General features: G+C 32.0%; 1 protein-coding gene across 1 annotated transcript in view; it reads right to left on the reverse strand.

Annotated features, from left to right (window-relative positions):
* Nucleotides 1-2014: 2014 nt before the first annotated feature.
* The window catches only part of LOC122270708 (basic phospholipase A2-like), a 30825-nt gene continuing 12190 nt past the window's right edge, over nt 2015-20649 (reverse strand). The window contains exons 2-4 of the mRNA XM_043049177.3: nt 17942-18125; nt 14252-14361; nt 2015-3008 (exon numbers count right to left, since the gene is read on the reverse strand). Coding sequence (XP_042905111.1) covers nt 2839-3008; nt 14252-14361; nt 17942-18042 — 381 coding nt within the window. The 5' untranslated portion in view covers nt 18043-18125 and the 3' untranslated portion in view covers nt 2015-2838. The remainder of the gene's footprint in view (nt 3009-14251; nt 14362-17941; nt 18126-20649) is intronic.

The following is a 20649-nucleotide window of genomic DNA, read 5'->3' on the forward strand; positions in this document are numbered from 1 at the left end:
AGTAGCGACTGCAGTATTTTCACTACTTGTAGTTCGCTACTTCCAACCACTAATTTATTGTTAATGATAATATAAATAAGAATAGTTTAACGAGTCAAAAAATTTAACCACGAAACATGTTGTACATTCCACAATCGGAACTAAAAAGACTTTTCTACAGATCAAATTAAAACACACGAACGTTTTTTATGCCACTTTCAAGTGAGATTTGTCTTTCGGAAACAAAAGTGGAAGTGTGTAATTTTTTCTGAAGGTGTTAGGACAGTAGAAGAAAAAAAAATGCCTTGTAGTACAACATAGCATCTATTACTACTGCTCGAATTTCAGAATAGTTCAATTTTCTAATGTTTACCAGAAATTTAATTCTTAAGATTAAAAATTCGTACAATCCTGATAACAATAAATTAAGTCTGATTCATTTAGACATGTTTTAATTGAAAGCTACTTCACTTTTATGTCGCTACTTGTGAATGCGTCTTCTCTGTAAACTGCACTTTAAAAAGAAAAAAAATGGTGCAAATACGTGAATATTTTGAATCAACTATACATGCAGAAAAACAACCCTGGACACATCCGTCACTGTCTAGATGGTTATTAACCCTTTCGCGCCGACTGTCACAAATACGTGACAGCATGAAACCGTATCAACCAGGGAAAAAAGATAAAGCTGGTAATCAAAGTAATTCTTTAGCACAGTTTATTTGTGGGCGGAGTTATAATTGTTTGATTTATTTTATTCACCGTTACTTTGTTCAAAATAAAACTATTTAGTTATACTTTGAATTAACATTGATTATATGTATGATTAAACTAACAATAATTAAGATAAAAGCAAAGTAAGTCTGTCAAATTAGAAACGACTACATTTAAGTTACCGTTTTTTATTTAATTACATCCTGATTCTGATTTTGTACGAATGCTTTTCTGAATCACCCGTCCCCAAGGGGTTAAGAAAGAAAGATCAAGACCTTCATATATAAAGTTAGCTCAATCCTTGTGAGAATTAGGGGAAAAAAGTGAAAAATAGTTATATTAATCTTGAAATGTTCTTGTCTGCGAGTTACAGCATAAAAAAAATCAAACTATTTAATTCCAGACATAAATATACTTTTCAAATTATTCAAACTTCGGTATATTAAAAGACTTACTTAAATTATGTTTAAGAAAGATGTCTGCGTTCGGCTGGCTACCCAATCGGAACATTTGATCCTGCACACCAGAGCCCAAGGTCTAGCAAACCTTGCACCTCCATGGCTGTCGTGCCATTGAGTTTAGTTAAGCTTATAATTAGTTGAATTATTCGGTAAATAGATACTGTGTAAGAATCAATGCTTTGTTCTAAAAGCATTTTATTTTTTCTTCTACGAGAAAAAAATTACGCACTTGCCATTAGTTTCAACAGACATCCTATATCTCTCTTAAATATGTCATCGGGGAAAAATTCCTTGGTGAAAAATCTCTCGGAACTCTATTTTTGGGACATTTAAAAGTCTGTCTAATAAATATATTCTTTGATTCATTAGATGCAAAAAACTTGACGTAAAACTTACAAGATTAATGCAGGTTTTAAACTTGTTTAAATAGAAAAAAAAGTTTCACATTTAGCAGGTAATAAATATTAGGCGTACGCATAAATAAGCTGGAAAAAAAGCGTAAATATGGGAGTATGTCTTAAAATACACATTCTACAATTATCACACATCGGAGTTGGTTTATGAAAAGTTTTTATTATACTCTCATGTCTTATAAATTAACATCAATTTGAATAATTGTTGCAATTTCTAACAATACTATTTTAAATAAATAATAGGAACATTCTTTCACAATTTGGGCACACAGAATGGAGCTGCAATGGACACAATGAAGCGAATAAAAACTCCCAATTATCCACGAAGCGTGTTAGCCGCGGATAAACAAAGTCAGCAAATGATTTAAAAAACTTTCCTATGTTTATTTTAAAATATAAAGGCCGTTTTTCAAAAGCTCTGTAGTCGCATGAAATGTTTTTTTCCCCCGTATAATATGTTGTTTTCCTAATTGTTGTGAGTTTGTAACAGTTACTCATAACTGTTAGATCGAGTTTAGCCTATTTTTCATCAGCGCCCTCTGTGTTTATTCTGAAAATGAAGAAAAACGTCAAGTCAATATGGAGAAAAGCCACAGTTTTGAGAGAAAAAAAAAACGTTTGTGGTCTTATTCTTTAGTATATAAAAATTTACTCCAATGCTGTGCTATCTGGGCTCATAAAAATTTTCAAAAAAAGAGGAAAAGGCATTGATTTTTATACCTTTCATCTAGGTAGATAAATATCGCCAAATTGGCGATTTTTAAAAAAGTTAAAAAAAAAAAATTCAGATAATAAAAAAAAATTATTTAGGCTATTTGTCCGTTCTAAACACCTGATAATTCTTGTAGATGTCATATATAGTTTAAAATTATAACTTTGCTTCTAGTGTAAGGCACTTGAACTGTGGCTTTTTTTTATTTTCCATGGCGAAAGAGCTACGAAACACCATGTTATTACTGATTTTGCGTCATTTTACAAGGAAAAAGAATGAAAGAAAGACTGCGAGGTATTCAGTCTATTTTCGCGCGTACTGAAAATCAGGGAACAGAATACCACATGGACAAACAATTCTACAGATTAAACTGTAATATATACTAATTAACGAAATACTAAATATAGTATTAAAACGGGTATTTCCTTTAGCATTTTGTATGCAACGAATCAGTCTTAATCGCGAATAATCGGGAGTTAATATTAAAAACGTTTAAAATAAATACGAATTGTTGTCTCGAAATACTTCCTCGTTCATGATGTTCCTTCTACTGTCGATTTTAAGAGAAGGTAGCAACCAAATTGCTTATGGCAATGATAGGATTGGACCAGCAGACTGCTTTCTTCTGTGGACAAGAGAAACGACTGACACACTTTGCAAACAGGCGATCACATTCACACAGCTGGAATGCACAACGATTCATTGATGGATTTCCATATTGTCCACCCACTATAAAACATAATAATAGGAGAAAAAAATGTAAATTTATTAGTTCAAGCAAAAATATAATTATTCTTTCTTATTAAGTAACAAATAAAAGGATATGTAAGCATATTAGCTAATGAGAGGCTTACGAGAACTGAAATGTTTTTAGTTGGGACGGGGCCTTTTAAATATTACGAAAAAAACTAAAGGAGGTTGAGTGTTTATGACTTAATTATTTTTGTTAACAAGGAGGGAGTTAGTGAGACATAACAACCCTCTTTATTTCAAAATATTACTGATAAGCAAAATGAAAAGTGAAACGAAAAAAATATATTTGGAAAAAATTCAAATTTGATATAAAAGTTGAATTTAGGGACAAAATTTAAAAAATTTTCTTTAAAGAGATTTAGAGATCAATCGTATGGAACCAAAAAAGAAAACATAAAAATGTTCCAAAGAATATTCCATTCTAAATTTTATAAATTTTTATAAAACTCAAATTTTGATTTGCACTAAGTTACATCTTTCATTTAAATTTATTCCTAAAATAGATTACTACGTAAGCATGGGAGAGGGTATGTGATTTTCTTATTTTGATAACAAGGGGTGAGGAGAAGATCAAAATAGTTAAAAGTATGCTTGTTGAATCGCCCATTTTGCTACTTACGACATGAATTTCAATGGCATGTACCCATGAAGCATTTGCTATTGATTGTTTCGCATTTTCCCAAAATCTTGGAAAATTATTATGATTCAATAGCTTATGTGATTCGCCACTTTGTTACAGACAATTTATATTGAATTGCTTCCTTTCTTTTGGTTATAAGTTGCATTAAAAATCAACTTATTAATCGCATTTTAGACAGGTCACGCTGAAGTTGCTGGAATTCTTGTAATGTTTAGCAAAGCATTATTTGGCTAGTTGTGTTGGGTGACAATAGTGAAACTATGGATTACCGTAGCAGAGGTGCTCTAATGAGACCATAGAAAATATCCTGGCTCATGCCAAAAATAACGGCACGACTGACTTACGGTTTAGTATCGAAGCCAAAAATAAATTTTATGCTATGCCCCAGACTACCCCGATACGCCTTAAAGCAGACGCTTCATTCGCTTCTGTAGCGATCAAAGTAATAAAAAGCATACGTTTTTAAAGAAATGAGTCGCTGTTAGTCCAATGACATGACCCGGGAACAGTGAAATTAAAAATATTTTATAAGTCCCAGTATCGGCTAAATGACTTTTTTTAATGTATTATAACAAAATCTATTCTCCGATAGAAACTTTCCAATAGAAATTTGAGTTTCAGACATTAGTAAAGAATTCAACTCCCGAAATTCGCCAGTTCTCGAATAAATGGAAAGCGTCAGCAACGTCTAGGTACCGGTTATTAATCATTAACATCCCGGAGAATATCTTTAAAATATCTTTGTAGAGAACGATATAATCGCAATAAAAAAAGCCTTCCTTCAATATAATGATCAGCTGTGGTGACTCAGGGGGATAGAGCGTTCGCCTTCCAATGAGGTGAACCGGATTCGAATCTCAGCGATAGCTGATCGGTGCACATGCCGCATTCGGCTTGCAACGACCACAGGGCTGACGTAAAATATCCTCAGCGGTAGACGGATTATGGGTAAGAGTCCCCTTGCGTCAGGCTAACCGTGCGAGATTTTCCTCTCCATATAAAGCGAATGCAGGTTAGTTCCATCAAAAAAGTCCTCCATGAAGGCAAATTTCTCCCAATACCCTCTCCAGGAGTTTCTTTGTTTTCTGGATTGGGTTCAAAATTACAAGACTACTGAGTTCAACATTAGTAGTCGTAAACACAAAAGTGGGTCGGCTGTTTAACGACTGTCATAAAATAAAATACTCTTATCGGCTAAATTTTAGGAATAAACTTACCCTCCAATAGGATCATGAATCCCCCCCCCCAACCTTAGAGGCGGTACTCCCTAAGCCAGTGTTTCCCAAAGTGTGGTAGGCGTACCTCCAGGGGTACGAGAACAGTTTAGTGGGGGTACGCGTTCTTATGCGAAATATCTTGCAACAAACGAGAATTTCACAAAATTTTATTTAAAAACAAAGCTAGCCATGAAAATTTATGATTCCGTATTTTTCTATTGGCCATTTTCTGCAGAGTTAGCAGTTAAAAATTAGGGGTATCAACAGCCAGTTGTGATTTTTAACTTTTGTGCAATTTTTTTACAGTAAAAAATACATTAATTTTGTATTAGTGGTACACAGCGTTACGAAAAATTTAGAAAGGGTGCACGAAAGTCAAAAGTTTGGGAAACCCTAAGCTATCTCAAAACATGTGCCGTTTCAAAGAATTGACTTCTGTAATCTCCCTTCCTCCCGAAAAGAGAAGTTCGGTGTCAAAATCCAAGTTCATAACAATCAAATCACTATCATAAATATACTATTTACAGAAGGCAATATGTGATTTTATATGTGATTTTAATTAAAATGCACTTTTTGTGCCATCGAGCATGTTAATTATTTATTATAATTCTATGAAAGAAATTTAAAAAAATAGAGCTATACTAATGATCTACAACACATTATTAGTTTTTCCTGAATAAATTTATCATATACGGCTGTAAGCTGAAACAGTCACGTACTCAAGTTGTAGTCTAAGCTAGGATTATTAATAAGATTCAATAATTGTGCAGTATTTCAACAAATCCTTTGTTAAAACTTTTAGAATTCTCAAAATTTAAGGAAAACGAAATTTTATACGTTTTGCGAAGAATTAGTGAACCTCAGAAACCGAAGCCAAAAGATATTACCCGATTTAAAACTTCATTGGCTTCAGAAATAAACAAATATGAAATAACAGTGGACATGTTTGAAGAGTCTTCAAAACTAGCCGCCCATTTTCAAAACTTGTCAGACGTGCAGACATTTACGTGTGGCAAGTCTTCCGAAAAATGTTGCTAATGGATTGAAATATTTAGGGAGTTTTTATATTTCAGACAAAAATATAATCTCTATTATATGATCGAAACTAAGAGAGTTAAAAATTCTTCCCTAACTAAACAAGAAAAAAAAAGCTCTTATGAATATTTTCATTTCCAGGGGAAGAATCTAGCACACATGACATGCTTCGATGACGTGCGAAAGAGCTTCGATGAGCATTTAATTTCAATAGGGATTTAGATGAGTGAATTTAAATCAAATATATATTTTTTAAATAAATTTATTTATGATGAAAAAAATTTAATTGTAAGGTATAATAATTTTTTTTATTCAGAATTTTCATATTTTTTTTAAACGTAAATTTAAATATTCATGCCACTTGATTAATAAAAAATAACGAAATATTTCTGACCATGATCTGTCACGCCAACTACAATCGCTAAGGTGCCAACTAGATTTTAAACTTGCTAATTCTTTTTTTCTTTAAAAAAAAAAAAAAACAATGATGCTTGCCCGGGGGTGGTTACGAGTTATGCCTTTAGAGTTGGCCCCTTTTGTGATGTCTTTTTTTTTTATTTCTTGTAGTCCGCTGCCCGGAAGTTGCTCAGACTTGGCGAACCTTTTGCCACATATCAAGATACGGAAATCTCAGCAAAAATGCTAAAGAATTTTATTATAGAATGGTTTTGAATTGACAACCCATTTTCAGATTACACTGCCAAATTGTAAAACTTCATTCGACTTAAACTCTCTCTAAATGAATGGTAATCTTTTTGTAAAACGCCAAGTTTCTTAGGAATGTAACTAGGAAAGTTACAGATTTTCGGGAAAAAGTAACGCCCTCTTATTTAAGCACTAAAATGAGTACTATATTTTTAACGATGATGTTAGTGTTCATTAATCGAAACTCCTAAGGAATTAAATTTCATAATGCTTATTTATTAAAAATACTTGCTCTCACGATCTTGATCAGGGATCGTGAGAGCTCTATCACAAACTTATTCAGATACAAATGTAAAGTTTCATTTAAAAAATATATAAAAAAATTATTCTTTGAAGTTAGTGGTAGTATTAAAAAATTTATATTTTTAATACTTAAATTTATGGACTACATATTTAAATTAACATTGAACTACAGGTGATCTTCATTAAAATTATCATTTTCTGTGCCATAGAGCATGTTCTTATTTATTATAATTCTATGAAAGTATTTAAAAAAAAAATAGAGCTATACTTATGATCTACAACCCAGGATTACTTCTTCCTGAATAAATTTATCAAATAAGGCTGTAAGCTGGGACAGTCACATATTCATGTTGTAGTCAAAGCTGTAATTAATGATAAGGTTCAATAATTGTGTAGCATTTCAACAAACCCTTTGTCGAAATCTAAGAAATATTTAGAATTCTCAAAATTTAAAAAAAAAACGAAATTTCATCCGTTTCGTGAAGAATTAATAAACCTAAGAAACTCCTAGCAAAAAGAAGTTACCTGATTAAAAATTTCAATGACTTCAGAAATAAACAAATATGAATTAGCAGTCGGCATGTTTCAAGAGCTTCAAAAGTAGACACCCATTTTCAAAACTTGTCAGACGTGCAGGCATTCACATCTGGCAAGTCTTCCGAAAAATGTTAATGCATTGAAATATTTAGGGAGTTTTTATATTTCAGAGAAAAATATAATTTCTATTAAATGCTCGAGACTCAGAGAGTTAAAAATTCATCACGCACTAAGGAAGAATTTAAAAAACACTCCTATGAATTTTTTCATTACCAGGGAAAGAATCTAGTGTATGTGACATGCCGAAAGAGCTTCGATGAGTATTTTACTTCGATAATGATTTAGATGAGTGAATTTAAATGAAATACATATTTTTATTAGTTAATTTATTTATGATGTAAAAAAATTGACTTGTAAGGTATAATAATTTTTATTTATTCAGAATTTTAATTTTTTTTTTAAACCTGAATTTAGATTTTCATGCCATTTGATCAGTAAAAAAATAACGGTGGTATTTCAACTGTAATTGCCAACTAGACTAACTTGCAAATTCAGAAAGAAAAAAAAATAAATAAAAAAAAGATGCCTGCTCGGGGGTGGTTACGGGTTATACTTTTCAAGTTGGTCCCTTTTGTGATGTCTTTCTTTTTTTGTTTCTTGTAAGCCTCTGCCCAGAAGTTGCCAACAGTTGGCGATTATTCTGCAACAGATACGGAAATCTCAGCAAAATATTAAAAAATTTGATTATAGAATGGTTTTGAATTGACGTCCCGTTTTAAGATTACATTGCCAAATTGTATAACTCCGTTCGACTTAACCTCTAAATGAATGGTATCTTTTTGTAAAACGCCAAGCTTCTGCTTAGGAATGAAACAAAGTAACAGATTTTCAGAAAAAAAGTAACGCCCACTTTTTTAAACACCTGAATAAGTAATATGTTTTTAATTCCATGTCAATAAACATTAGCGGAAACGAGGAAAATTTCATAATGTTTAATTTTTAAAAATACTTGCTCTCACGATCTTGACCATGCAGGGATCGTAAAAGCTCTATAAGAGTGAATCACTGAATACTTTTAAGAGTACTGATTTGATGTTGGAAACTGCGGAAACTAATAATTGGTGCACCGGAGTACCTGGCCAAAAAGGCCACCTCCGTAAATTATATGATTACAAACTGAATCAAAGGCCATTGATATTAAAATTATTTGGGTTAGTGAACTTAATGTTAGTAGTTAAATAATATTGTGGAAAAGAAGATAGAACAGGGATAACACAGACAGGTAATAACATAAACAATGAAAAAAAAATATTTATTATAAACCATTTTTTATTTTTTATTTAAAATTATTGACAAATAAGCAGTTAGTGATTAGCATTGTTAGTAGTTGTATTAGTAAATTGAATCAGAATGAGCCGCAGTAATTCCGCGAAGGATTGAGCAAACCCAAGAAGGTGGAAAAGGGTGATGATGATAGAGGAGATGAGGAGCCACTCAGGGGGATAGAAAAATCAGCAATATGACTCAAACGATGTATTGGAGATTATTATAGTAACGTAGATTTGCCTTAGGCCGTCTCCTGCACTTAGGGTCAACTGGGTCATAGTTAGAGGAAGACCATATAAGGGGGTTGGAGAGTCCAGTGCTCTTAAGAAAATACTTAGGAGAACTGTTTTTGTATAAGTCAAGAAGACTAGGCGTACAGGTGTCATTACGGATATGTTTAATCCTGAAATACCAGAGTGAATTTGTGATATTGCGGAGGGTTTTGTTATAATCAATCTGTAAGAGTTTAAGATTTGTCTTTGAAGCCTCCTCGAAGGCGGGTGCTGCATATGTTAATAGGGGGGTGAGAAGCATTTTAAAAATTAAAATCCTGTTATTAGTGCTGAGGGGAGAGTTCTTTTTTAGAATAGGATAAAGTGCACAGTTTGCAGCTATGAATTTACTCTTAATGTTATTAAAATGATATTTGAATGTCAGGGTTTTATCCATAATGACACCTAAGTACGTGACCATCGTTTCCCATTTGAAAGAGAAGTTGTTATCATTGATTACATCCTTCTTGTAGGTCCTTTTTCTGGTGAATAGCACAGCCTGAGTTTTGTCGATATTGAGGGCAAGTTTCCATTTTCGGAAGAAGTCAATGATGGTGAGGAGATGGTAAATAATATTCCTGTTGATATCGCTGATATACTTGCTTTGTGTGACAATGGCTGTATCGTCAGCGTACAGTGCAGTCAGCATACCAGGATCTCTAGGGATATCATTAAAGGAAATTAAAAATAGGAGGGGTCCTAGTTTGCTCCCCTGGGGAACACCGCTATTAATGGATCTTAAGGTTGAGAAAAAGGTATTACAGTTGACCATGAACTTTCTGTGTGTTAGGTAGGATTGTATAATTAGAATAAGTGGTCTAGGGAAATTGTATTTAATTAATTTATAGATAAGTGCATCGATCCATACCTTGTTGAAGGATTTAGCCAAATCGAGAAAGACGGCACCTGTGTGTTTGTTGTGTAGCCATCCTTCGTGTATGTATTCAATGAGCCTGATGAGTTGGTGTTGTGTGGAATGTTTAGGGTGAAAGCCAAATTGCTCATCGATAATAATGTGGCTATCATCGCAGAAGTCTCTCATTCTGCACAAGATGATGTCCTCAGCAATTTTGCTAAGTGAGGAGAGTAAACTGATTGGTCTATAGCTGTCTGGTTTTGTTGGGTCTTTTCCTGGCTTAGGGATAGGTTTAATGACTGCTATCTTCCAATCAGTGGAGAAGTATGATAAGCGTAGAGCTGAGTCGATAATGCATGTTAAATTGTGAATGTAGTTAAGGGGGAGTGCTTTGATGGGTCTATTATTAATGTTATCTTTACCGGGTGTCTTATTATTCTTAAGTTTCTTTATGGAGTTAATTACATCACAAAGAGGGACCGGGGTGTGGGTGTCAGGGTCAGAGCTGCAAGAAAGAAAATTATTAATACCTCCTCTTATCTCTAGGTTTGTAGTATCATTTCCGGCAAGGTCGTTGGTAAACTGCAATTCAAGACTGTCAGCAATGATGTTGGCTTTTAAATTGTCATCGAAGATGACAGAATTATTATGTTTCAGGGGTGGTATGCTTGAAGATTTAACCTTAAATTTGTTGACTGCTTTCTAAATTGAGTTATCTTGGACAGATCGGTCTTTGATATACTTGGTGTTGGATGATTGCTTGTGTGCTCGAAAATCTCTCCTAATTTTAGCGTTGCTCTGATTCATTTGAGCTTTGTCATTTGGGTCAAGGGACTGTTGCCGCAGCCTCCTGATATTGCTTCTATCTCTGAAAAGATTTCTGATATGGGGGGGGGGGGTGCATCGCAGTAATTGTTAGCCTCTACAAAAAAGGAAGCCTCTTCTTTAGCCTTGTTAATAGAGTTAGTGAAGCTGTTAACAAAATGATCTAGTTGGGTTGGGGTGTCGACTGGGGAGCTAACTAAGGTAGAATTAACTAAAATGCAATTAAATTTACTCCAATTGATATTTGTCCTGGAATAAGCTGAAACAGTCACATATTCAAGTTGTAGTCTAAGCTAGGATTAATAATAAGATTCAATAATTGTGCAGTATTTCAACAAATCCTTTGTAGAAATATTTAGAATTCTCAAAATTTAAGAAAAACGAAATTTTACACGTTTCGCGAAGAATTAGTGAACCTAAGATACCGAAGCAAAAAGATATCATCCGATTGAAAACTTCATTGGCTTCAGAAATAAACAAATATGAAATAACAGTCTTCAAAACTAGCCGCCCATTTTCAAGACTTGTCAGACGTGCAGAAATTTACATTGGCAAGTCTTACGAAAAATGTTGCTAATGGATTGAAATATTTAGGGACTTTTTATATTTCAGACAAAAATATAATCCCTATTAAATGCTCGAAATTCCGAGAGTTAAGAATTCTTCCCTGACTAAACAGGAAAAAAAGAAAGAAAAAAAGCTCTCATGAATTTTTTTCATTTTCAGCACGTGACATGCGAAAGGGCTTCGATGAGCATTTTACTTCGATAATGATTTAGATGAATGAATTTAAATGAAATATAAATATTTTTTAATAAATTTATTTATGATGAAAAAATTTAATTGTAAGGTATAATAATTTTTATTTATTCAGAATTTTCATATTTTTTTAAACGTAAATTTAGATATTCATGCCACTAGATCAATAAAAAATAACGGGATATTTCTGACCATGATCTGTCACGCCAACTACAATCGCTAAGGTGCCAACTAGATTTTAAACTTGTTTTTCTTCAAAAAAAAAAAAAAAAAAAAAAGACATTGATGCTTTCCCGGGGGTGGTTACGAGTTACACCTTTAGAGTTGGCCCCTTTTGTGATGTCTTTTTTGTTTCTTGCAGGCCGCTGCCCGGAAGTTGCTCAGACTTGGCGATCATTTTGTCACAGATTAAGATACAGAAATCTCAGCAAAAATACTAAAGAATTTAATTACAGAATGGTTTTGAAATAACATCCCATTTTCAGATTACACTGCCAAAATTGTAAAACTTCATTCGACTTAAACTCCGTCAAGTTTCTTCTTAGGAATGTAACTAAGAAAGTTTCAGATTTTCTGTAAAAAGTAACGCCCATTTATTTAAACACTAGAACTCCTTTTTAACGACGAAGTTAAAGTCATTCATAAGGCGTAAAATCTCACCATGCTTATTTATTGTAAACAAAACACTTGCTCTCCCAATCTTCATCAGGGATCGGGAGAGCTCTATTACATTTTTTTCTTTCCCATTTAATGATTCGTCATGTTATAATTTGAAAACTCTATATAAATAATTTTTTTTTGTAGTAAGTGGTGGTGTTAAAAAATAATTATATTTTTAATACTTAAATTTATGAAATATATATTTCATTTAGCATTGAACTACAGGTGATAATTCATTAAAATTATCATTTTCTGTACCATCGAGCATGTTATTATTTATTATAATTCTATGAAAGAAAATTAAAAATAAAGTAACGCCCATTTATTTACCCGCACTAGAATAAGTACTATTATTAACGATGATGTTTGTGATCATTCATCATTAGACTAAAGGAATAAAATTTCATAATGCTTATTTATTAAAAATGCTTTTCTGTATTGCGAGCATGTTATTATTTATTAAAATTCTATGAAAGAAATTTTAAAAAAATAGAGCTATACTTATGATCATTTCATTTTTAACAAAAAGTAAACTACCTGCATTTACCAAATTTTTTTTTATGGGTTATAAAAGTATGTCAGTCGTTAGGAAGCTTAATAGTTACTTCCTTGTTACTAATATTTGTTAAGATAATCAAGGGAAATCTTTTTCTCCCTGAAAAAAAAGTAAATATTTTTTTTTACTAATTTTGATGTTTTGGAGTTGCCTGAAACTCATTTAAAAAATTCTTGGAATGATCAGGGTTTTTAAATATCCACTCGAATTCTGAGCTAAGTAACAAAACCTTTTGACTTATTTATTTAAATGACATAACAAGAAGATTTCATAAATGTTTAAGGGAAAGAAAAAATGACCCTGACGGTTTTACATTGGATCTGAACATTCTTATTTTTAGGTTAAAGAACACAATACGGTGGTTCAAGAGCGCCGGCAGGGGGGGGGGGGTTGCAAGGAGATGCACTTGCACCCCTCTGGCTTTTAAACAATTAAAGAGATACAGAAAAACAATTTTGTTATAAAAAAATTTTATGAAAAATATTTTTATTCAAAAACGAATAATTAAGTAATTATTGATACATAGCAATTAAAAAATGGTTTAATCAAATAATAATTATAATCGTCTTGTTTGCTGTCCAAATCTGTTTTTAATTTTTTCAATGAATTCTGAGTCATCTTTGATTCTTTTCTTATGCGCATTGAGCATGCACAAACTACTTAATTTCTCGTGAGACATTGTAGTCCGATTCCATGTTTTGATGCGTCGCATTGTACTAAAAGTGCGTTCAATAGTGCACGTAGTAGCTGGAAGAGTTATGTTAATTTTGATTGCCTCCGCTACAGCTGGATAAAACGGTGTGGCCTCAATTACTAAATCGATGTATTCGAGGGATTCATAAGAATTTTCTCCATTCCACCACATTTCGTACCACGTTGTAGCTTCAGTGATGAAATTCGGGAAGAGCAGATATTTATACATGGGTGGTTGTAGTGTTCTATTTACTATAAAATAGTGATAGAAAACTTACAATATTTTTTGCTTAATTTTAAATTAAACAATATATCAGAGTCTCTGGAATTAAAATAAAGAACGAAACAGATTTGACTATCTACCATCGAACAAAAATGTTTATGCTTTAGATATTTGTGTTACAAATGACCGACTGAATTCCTGGATTTAGAGTAAATTTAAAGCCTATAAAGTTTATAATTACCATAAAACGTTTGTTATCCAGATTTATAAATGTGTTTGTAAGTACAATCTCATTTTATCATAGCATTTTGGTTATAATATTTAGCTTCAGGGTTGGGTTTTAGTTTCAAAACAATAGGAAATCTTAAATTTACATATTTTGTTAACAGTAAATTAAAAGCTTAAAAAATTATTAAAAGTTGAAATATTTGTCAGTTTAAAGTAAATTGAGTACCACTTTTTTAGGACGCAGCTGCTAAAAATGATATGTTTTGATAGTTTCATTTGCCCTACATCGCTTTCATTAAATTCCGAGAATCTTCGCTTAAAATAAATAAAAGAATAATAGCTATACAATATGTTTTTTAGATGTGTAACGTAATTGTTGAATTGTTTCTCATCGGACCTTATCTTGTATTGCTTCCGCTGTTGTATTTCAAATGAAGGACTTACTGCACTGTGCTTGTCCAGGTCTCTTGCATAGCCAAGCGTAACGCAAGACATAAAGCATGAAGGGAGGACATCGCAATTGAGCGTAACACCAATCGTGCTCTAAGCAGCACCTGAAACAAAACATTTTTTTTTATACCATAAAATCAGAGAAGAATAAAAAAATTATTGGTGCGTGTTCCGCTAACATTCTTTTATCTACTCATTCAATTCTAAGGCCATATATAAGAATATGTTCAACAAATGACAGTGATATGCCTCTTTGAAAAAGAATAATAATTGCAAACAGTTATTGTAGACTATGTTACTCAGCTGCAGAAGCGTAGATAGCAGAGGAAAGAAGGGACACCTGAGCCCTGGTGCAGCTTTAGAGGGTCTTAAAGCTATGAAAATAATTAAAAATAAATTCCAAAACAAAATGCTTGTCTCTTTTTAATATTTCAAGTTTTTTTTTTACAAGTTATGAGCTCCAAAACTTCTCTCAATTTTTCATCCCATTTAACTAAAAATTGAATAGGATACCTATTTAGTAGTTTGCATTGCTTGTAGTTATTTTTAAATTAATTTTAACAAAATAGCCAACATGGTCAATGAAACATGCCTTACAGTAAACGTTTATCATAATCATTCAAGCTATCAAAAACAATAAATGCGATCAGAAACATTGTACATCGTATATACACTTAAAATTTAACTTTAACATACACTTAAATTTTATACAAAATCTAATGAAAATGTATGACTTTTTCCAGTTACGTTATTTTTGTGTTTTAATTTTTGTTTTATTTTTAAATATTAAAGTTGAAAAATATTATTCAATGAAAAATGAAATATTTAACAATTCAATGGCAAGTGTAGTGGATTTTAGTTTTAAAATAGTCTAAAACTCAAAATGGTCTTATAAAACCAAGTCTGACATCATACTGCAAAGATTGCAAAAACTGAGATCTCAGTGCGCTGTGAGCCCCTAGTAACGCCTCTGCTCAGCTATCCTCGAAAACTATGTTGCCTGACGTGTCTGGGGCATGTAAAAAATTTTGATCGGAGAATATATTATTTAATCTCACATGCCTGTCCAGGTATGTAGATGCATAATAAAAAAATACCGTAAAATATTGGTCATGCGTTCCACAAATTATGATGAAAATCCTCCGGATGTATGATGAAATAATTAAAAGGGGTTGTATAAAAAATGTAAGAGGGTTGGATTTGATACGATCTAAATGTTATTAAATGTAATTATAATAGTAAGAATTTTGCTTATTCATTTTTATTATCCTCAAATTAAGCTTATTTTACTTGAAAAACAATTACTCTAATCGCTATGCGTAAGGAAATATACGTTTATAATTTAATTTTAAAGTAACATGTTGTAGGGCATGAGCATTTGAGCTATACTTTTGCTATTGCTTCTTAGTAATAATGCGGTTTACTTCTTTTGTATGAAATCGGGAAAGATATTCGGGCTCGTTAATAGTTTTCTGCAGACACGTATTTTGAAGACTAACATGCTAGAGATGTTTTTCTATGAATGACATTAACAGGCAAAATATTTTAAGAATTCTTTATTTTTTGGACTTCTAAGAAATTTACATTAAACATTAACGTATCTAATTATCTATTAGAAGTGATAAAATAATCCCCTTAAAATTAATATAATTATTTGCACCTAAATAAATGGTTTGTTTAAAAGTGATTAATTGCTTTTCGGGAACTTGATAATATATAAACTTAAAAGAATAAAATTTGTGATTCATGATGTGCTTGTTTTTCACTTAATTTTTTTAAATGGTTGCAAAATTGCAAAAAATAGTCGGTATTTTATTTTTAAAAATGCTTACACAAAATTATCTTTCTATTATTTACTATTTATTAGTCCTATAAAAATGGTACTTTTACATTAAAAATAAAATATTATTTTAGGCCGTGATCTGGTGTTTTAAAGCATATCATAGCTAAGGAGAATTTTTCGATTGATTGCATTGGTTTACTTATCCCAGATAACTGTTAACCAGTTAAACACGGAGTTTAATTTCAGAATTGAATTTTAGCAATGACGCATTTTTTTTTTTTTTTTTGCAAAACAATTAATTAAGCTACAAGTTACACAAAAAATTAACTATCAAGATTTTTCTTATTAGTTATAACACACATAAAAAGCATTAAATTCTCGTTTACTTCCTCGGAGATTAAGTTAATAGTAATGAATAGTTTTTAATTAAAAATATTAGCTTCTTTTACTCTTCGTAAAAACGAAAACTAAATAATTTTTCTGCTAGTTCTTTAACATGTTGAATGCCACGCTAATTTTGCATGACTTGCTCGTCTGGCCAAAGTGATTTTCTCAGTATGCATTGCATCTTTTGACGAAATATTATTTACAGCAAAACAGTTAATTTTTGTAATCATTCGTGACGCATTTAATTCACTGAGGTCACCGGTGATTCCCATGGAACTCAACGTGTTAAGGTTACATGTTATATATGTATATAAATAAAACTATTTTTGTGAGTTCTATATTGCATTAATTTCTTCAAACCACTTTAGTAACGGTAAAAATATATAAAAATTAAAAGCATTAAAAATTTATTCGCATTATGTGTTTCTAATAATCTTGGCTTTGCTGGTCACCGGTGACCCCAAGGCATTCAACGTCAAAGAGCTCAAGAAGAAAGATTCAAGAAGAAAGAGCTTTTTGATCGAACCCCGCAGATTCTTGCTTTCAATTCAAGCATATTTACAACTCAGCCTCGAACAGCAAAGGACCAGTATTGGTCTTGCTAAATTTTGTACGCAATTTCAACGCAATCATTTAATTAAATAAACGCTCGCCGTCCAAGTCATGGTTTATGCATGTGATTGGTTTTGAGTCCCTAGCTCTACTACGCCTCGCAATATAAAACTCATAGCAGTTCTATTTGGAATATAAGGGAAACATACCACCAAAAACTATTCTTAATGTATTTTATTGAAATTTCATGTTTTGATAGTCATTGGTATTTTCTTTATTTTACACAAAGTGTACACGGCGTGTAAAATAATAGCCGTGCAAAATAAACGGACGTGAATGCATGCCAAACGCTTTTGGTGTTTTTAAAGCTGTTGGTACAGAAGACTAAGATTGAATATTTATTAAAAAAAAATTTCAAAAATCTTTTATATTTATTGATTCATTGTAATAAAAGTTCCACTAAATTAACATTTTACTATAAACATTTTCAGGAATAAAAATTGAACTTCTATCTATCTAGATAATATAAAATACTAATGCGTGAGCATACATGTAAATATACTGTCACGATGCGAATTAAATTACTTTATAGAGTTGGCAACAAAAAACTGAATTATCTAATTTGCCTTTATGTCTTTTAATACGACATCTAATATGCCTTTCAAATGTAAGCGTAAGCTAAAGTGTTATATTTGTCATGTCACGCAGGTAACTAAATGCTTAATTAGGCAGAAATTAAAGGTTCAAAGCGAATAGTTAATATTTTATATTCTATATTTTAGCTTTATTTATGTTTATTAATTTATGATAGTGCTATATTTTAGTTTTAAGAATGTTTAATATTTAACGCGATGCTGGACGGCAAGCGAAACGAGCAAAGGCTCCTAATTTTTTAAATAACATCTATAATTGGATAATGCATTACATAAAAAAGAACATTAACAGTCGAAGAGTTTCCTTACCCATCTATAACATTAACTGGTGTACCAGAACCGTTGAATCCGCAGTAACAGCCATATCTCCTGTATGCTAAAGGCTGACATCCTGTGATACATCGGATCATATGACCTAGCTGGAAAACACTTCTTGTTCCTTCGAAATCCTGGTGAATTCTGGATCGGTAGTTGCTCGAGTTTCCTTTTAAAACTAGGGGGGAAAAAATGAGGATGAATTACTTTTCTGGGGTTAAACTAAAAAGCTCGCTGCAAATTTTTATATTTTTCTAGTATAATAATTTATTGCCTATTTCAATAGATAGTGTTCTCAATACATAACTGGACATTTATAAAAGCTGGAGTAAAATCCCATCAATTTTCTGTTAGAAAGTCGTGCAATTAATCTATTGCACTCCGATTATTATAACCAGAGTTCATACTCAACTGAAAAAAAAAAATTAAAACATTTTAGTAACATTAATATAAATTTCTTTTACATTATTATGTTTGTAGCTACTAGAAGATTCTATTTTCTTCAGCTAAATATATACAGATCGGAAGGTTGCAGATATGAAATTTTATTTCGATGGTGGAAGCTAATATTTAGAAACGTTCATCTTCTTTATAACAAAATTGATAAGAATTATAAATTTTTTCTAGGTGCGTAGGAACCCTATTTAACACATTCATGCTTAGACAAAAAAAAAAAAAAAAAAAAAAAAAAAATGGGGGGTTATATATGAAAAACTACTATCTGAAAAAAGTGGTAGTACTTATTTCTTTTTGTTACCTACCATTTTAATTTTTTTTAAAAAGTAACAATCTTAATTCAGATTCAATGATAGAGGTTACCATTTTAATTATATTAACAGACCTGCCAACTTTTAATCCCTTCCATTATCATTTTTCCCAGTGGTATTAAAATGGAATTAAAACTTCAATTTTAAGCAAACAAATACGTTGTATTTGAAAAAAATTAAGTTGATAACCATGAACTTGAACTTGAACTAGAGATGTGTACAGAGTGCCTGTCCGCGAAGCGGACAATTGACTCTTCCATCTGTGGTGATGCCCGTGGGCGCCTGTAATGTTGTCGATGTAGAGAAGGGTAGAGTGGCGAGCGAAAACGCAGAAGCGGAAGTCACGAATTAGTTTATACTAAGAGTGAATAGTCCTTATATATGGTGGTTACTATGTAGTATGAGTGGCATGACAACCATGCGGAAACTAATAATTGGTGCACCGGAGTACCTGGCCAAAAATGCCACCTCCGTAAATTATATGATTACAAACTGAATCAAAGGCCATTGATATTAAAATTATTTGGGTTAGTAAACTTAATGTTAGGTAGTTAAATAAAATTAAGGAAAAGAAAATAGAACAGCGAAGACACAGACAGGTAATAACATATATAAAAAAAAAATAAAAATAATAATAAATAAATAAATAAATAAATAAATAAATAAATAAATAAATAAATAAATAAATAAATAAATAAAATTAATTATTTATTATAAATTATTATTTATATTTTATATTTAATTATTGAAAAATAAGCAGTTAGTGATTAACACTGTTAGTAGTTGTATTAGTAAATTGAATCAGAATGAGCCGCAGTAATTCCGCGAAGTATTGGGCCAACCCAAGAAGGTGGAAAAGGGTAATGATGATAGACGAGCCAGTCAGGGGGATAGAAAAATCATCAAACGATGTCTTGGAGATTATTATAGTAGTGGAGAATGGCCTTAGCCGTCTCCTGCACTTAGGGTCATCTGGGTCGTAGTTAGAGGAAGACCATATAAGGGGGTTGAAGTGTCCAGTGCTCTTAAGAAAATACTTGAGAGAACTATTTTTGTATATGTCAAGAAGGCTAGGCGTACAGGTGTCATTACGGATATTTTTATTCCTGAAATACCAGGGTGAATTTGTGATATTGTGGAGGGTTTTGTTATAAGCACTCTGTAAGAGTTTAAGATTTGTCTTTGCAGCCCCCCCGAAGGCGGGTGCTGCATATGTTAATAAGGGGGTGAGAAGCATTTTAAAAATTAGAATCCTGTTATTAGTGCTGAGGGGAGAGTTCTTGTTTAGAATAGGATAAAGTGCACATTTTGCAGCTATGAATTTACTCCTAATGTTCCTAAAATGATATTTGAATGTCAGGGTTTTATCCATAATGACACCTAAGTACGTAGCCTTCGTTTCCCATTTGAAAGAGAAGTTGTTATCAATGTCCTTCTTGTAGGTCTTTTTTCTGGTGAATAGCACCGCCTGAGTTTTGTTGATATTGAAAGCAAGTTTCCAGTTTTGGAAGTAGTCAATGATGGTGAGGAGATGGTAAATAATATTCCTGTTGATATCGCTGATATACTTGCTTTGTGTGGCAATGGCTGTATCGTCAGCGTACAGTGCAGTCAGAATGCCAGGATCTCTAGGGATATCATTAATAAAAATTAAAAACAGGAGGGGTCCTAGTTTGCTCCCCTGGGGAACACCACTATTAATGGGTCTTAAGGTTGAGAAAAAAGTGTTGCAGTTGACCATGAACTTTCTGTGTGTTAGGTAGGATCGTATAATTAGAACAAGTGGTCTAGGGAAATTATATTTAATTAATTTATAGATAAGTACATCGATCCATACCTTGTCGAAGGCTTTAGCCAAATCGAGAAAGACAGCACCTGTATGTTTGCTGTGTAGCCATCCTTCATGTATGTATTCAATGAGCCTGATGAGTTGGT

This window comes from Parasteatoda tepidariorum, chromosome 3, assembly GCF_982258835.1.
Source record: "Parasteatoda tepidariorum strain Cologne lab strain chromosome 3, Ptep-v5.0, whole genome shotgun sequence".
Classification (NCBI taxonomy): Eukaryota; Metazoa; Arthropoda; class Arachnida; order Araneae; family Theridiidae; genus Parasteatoda; species Parasteatoda tepidariorum.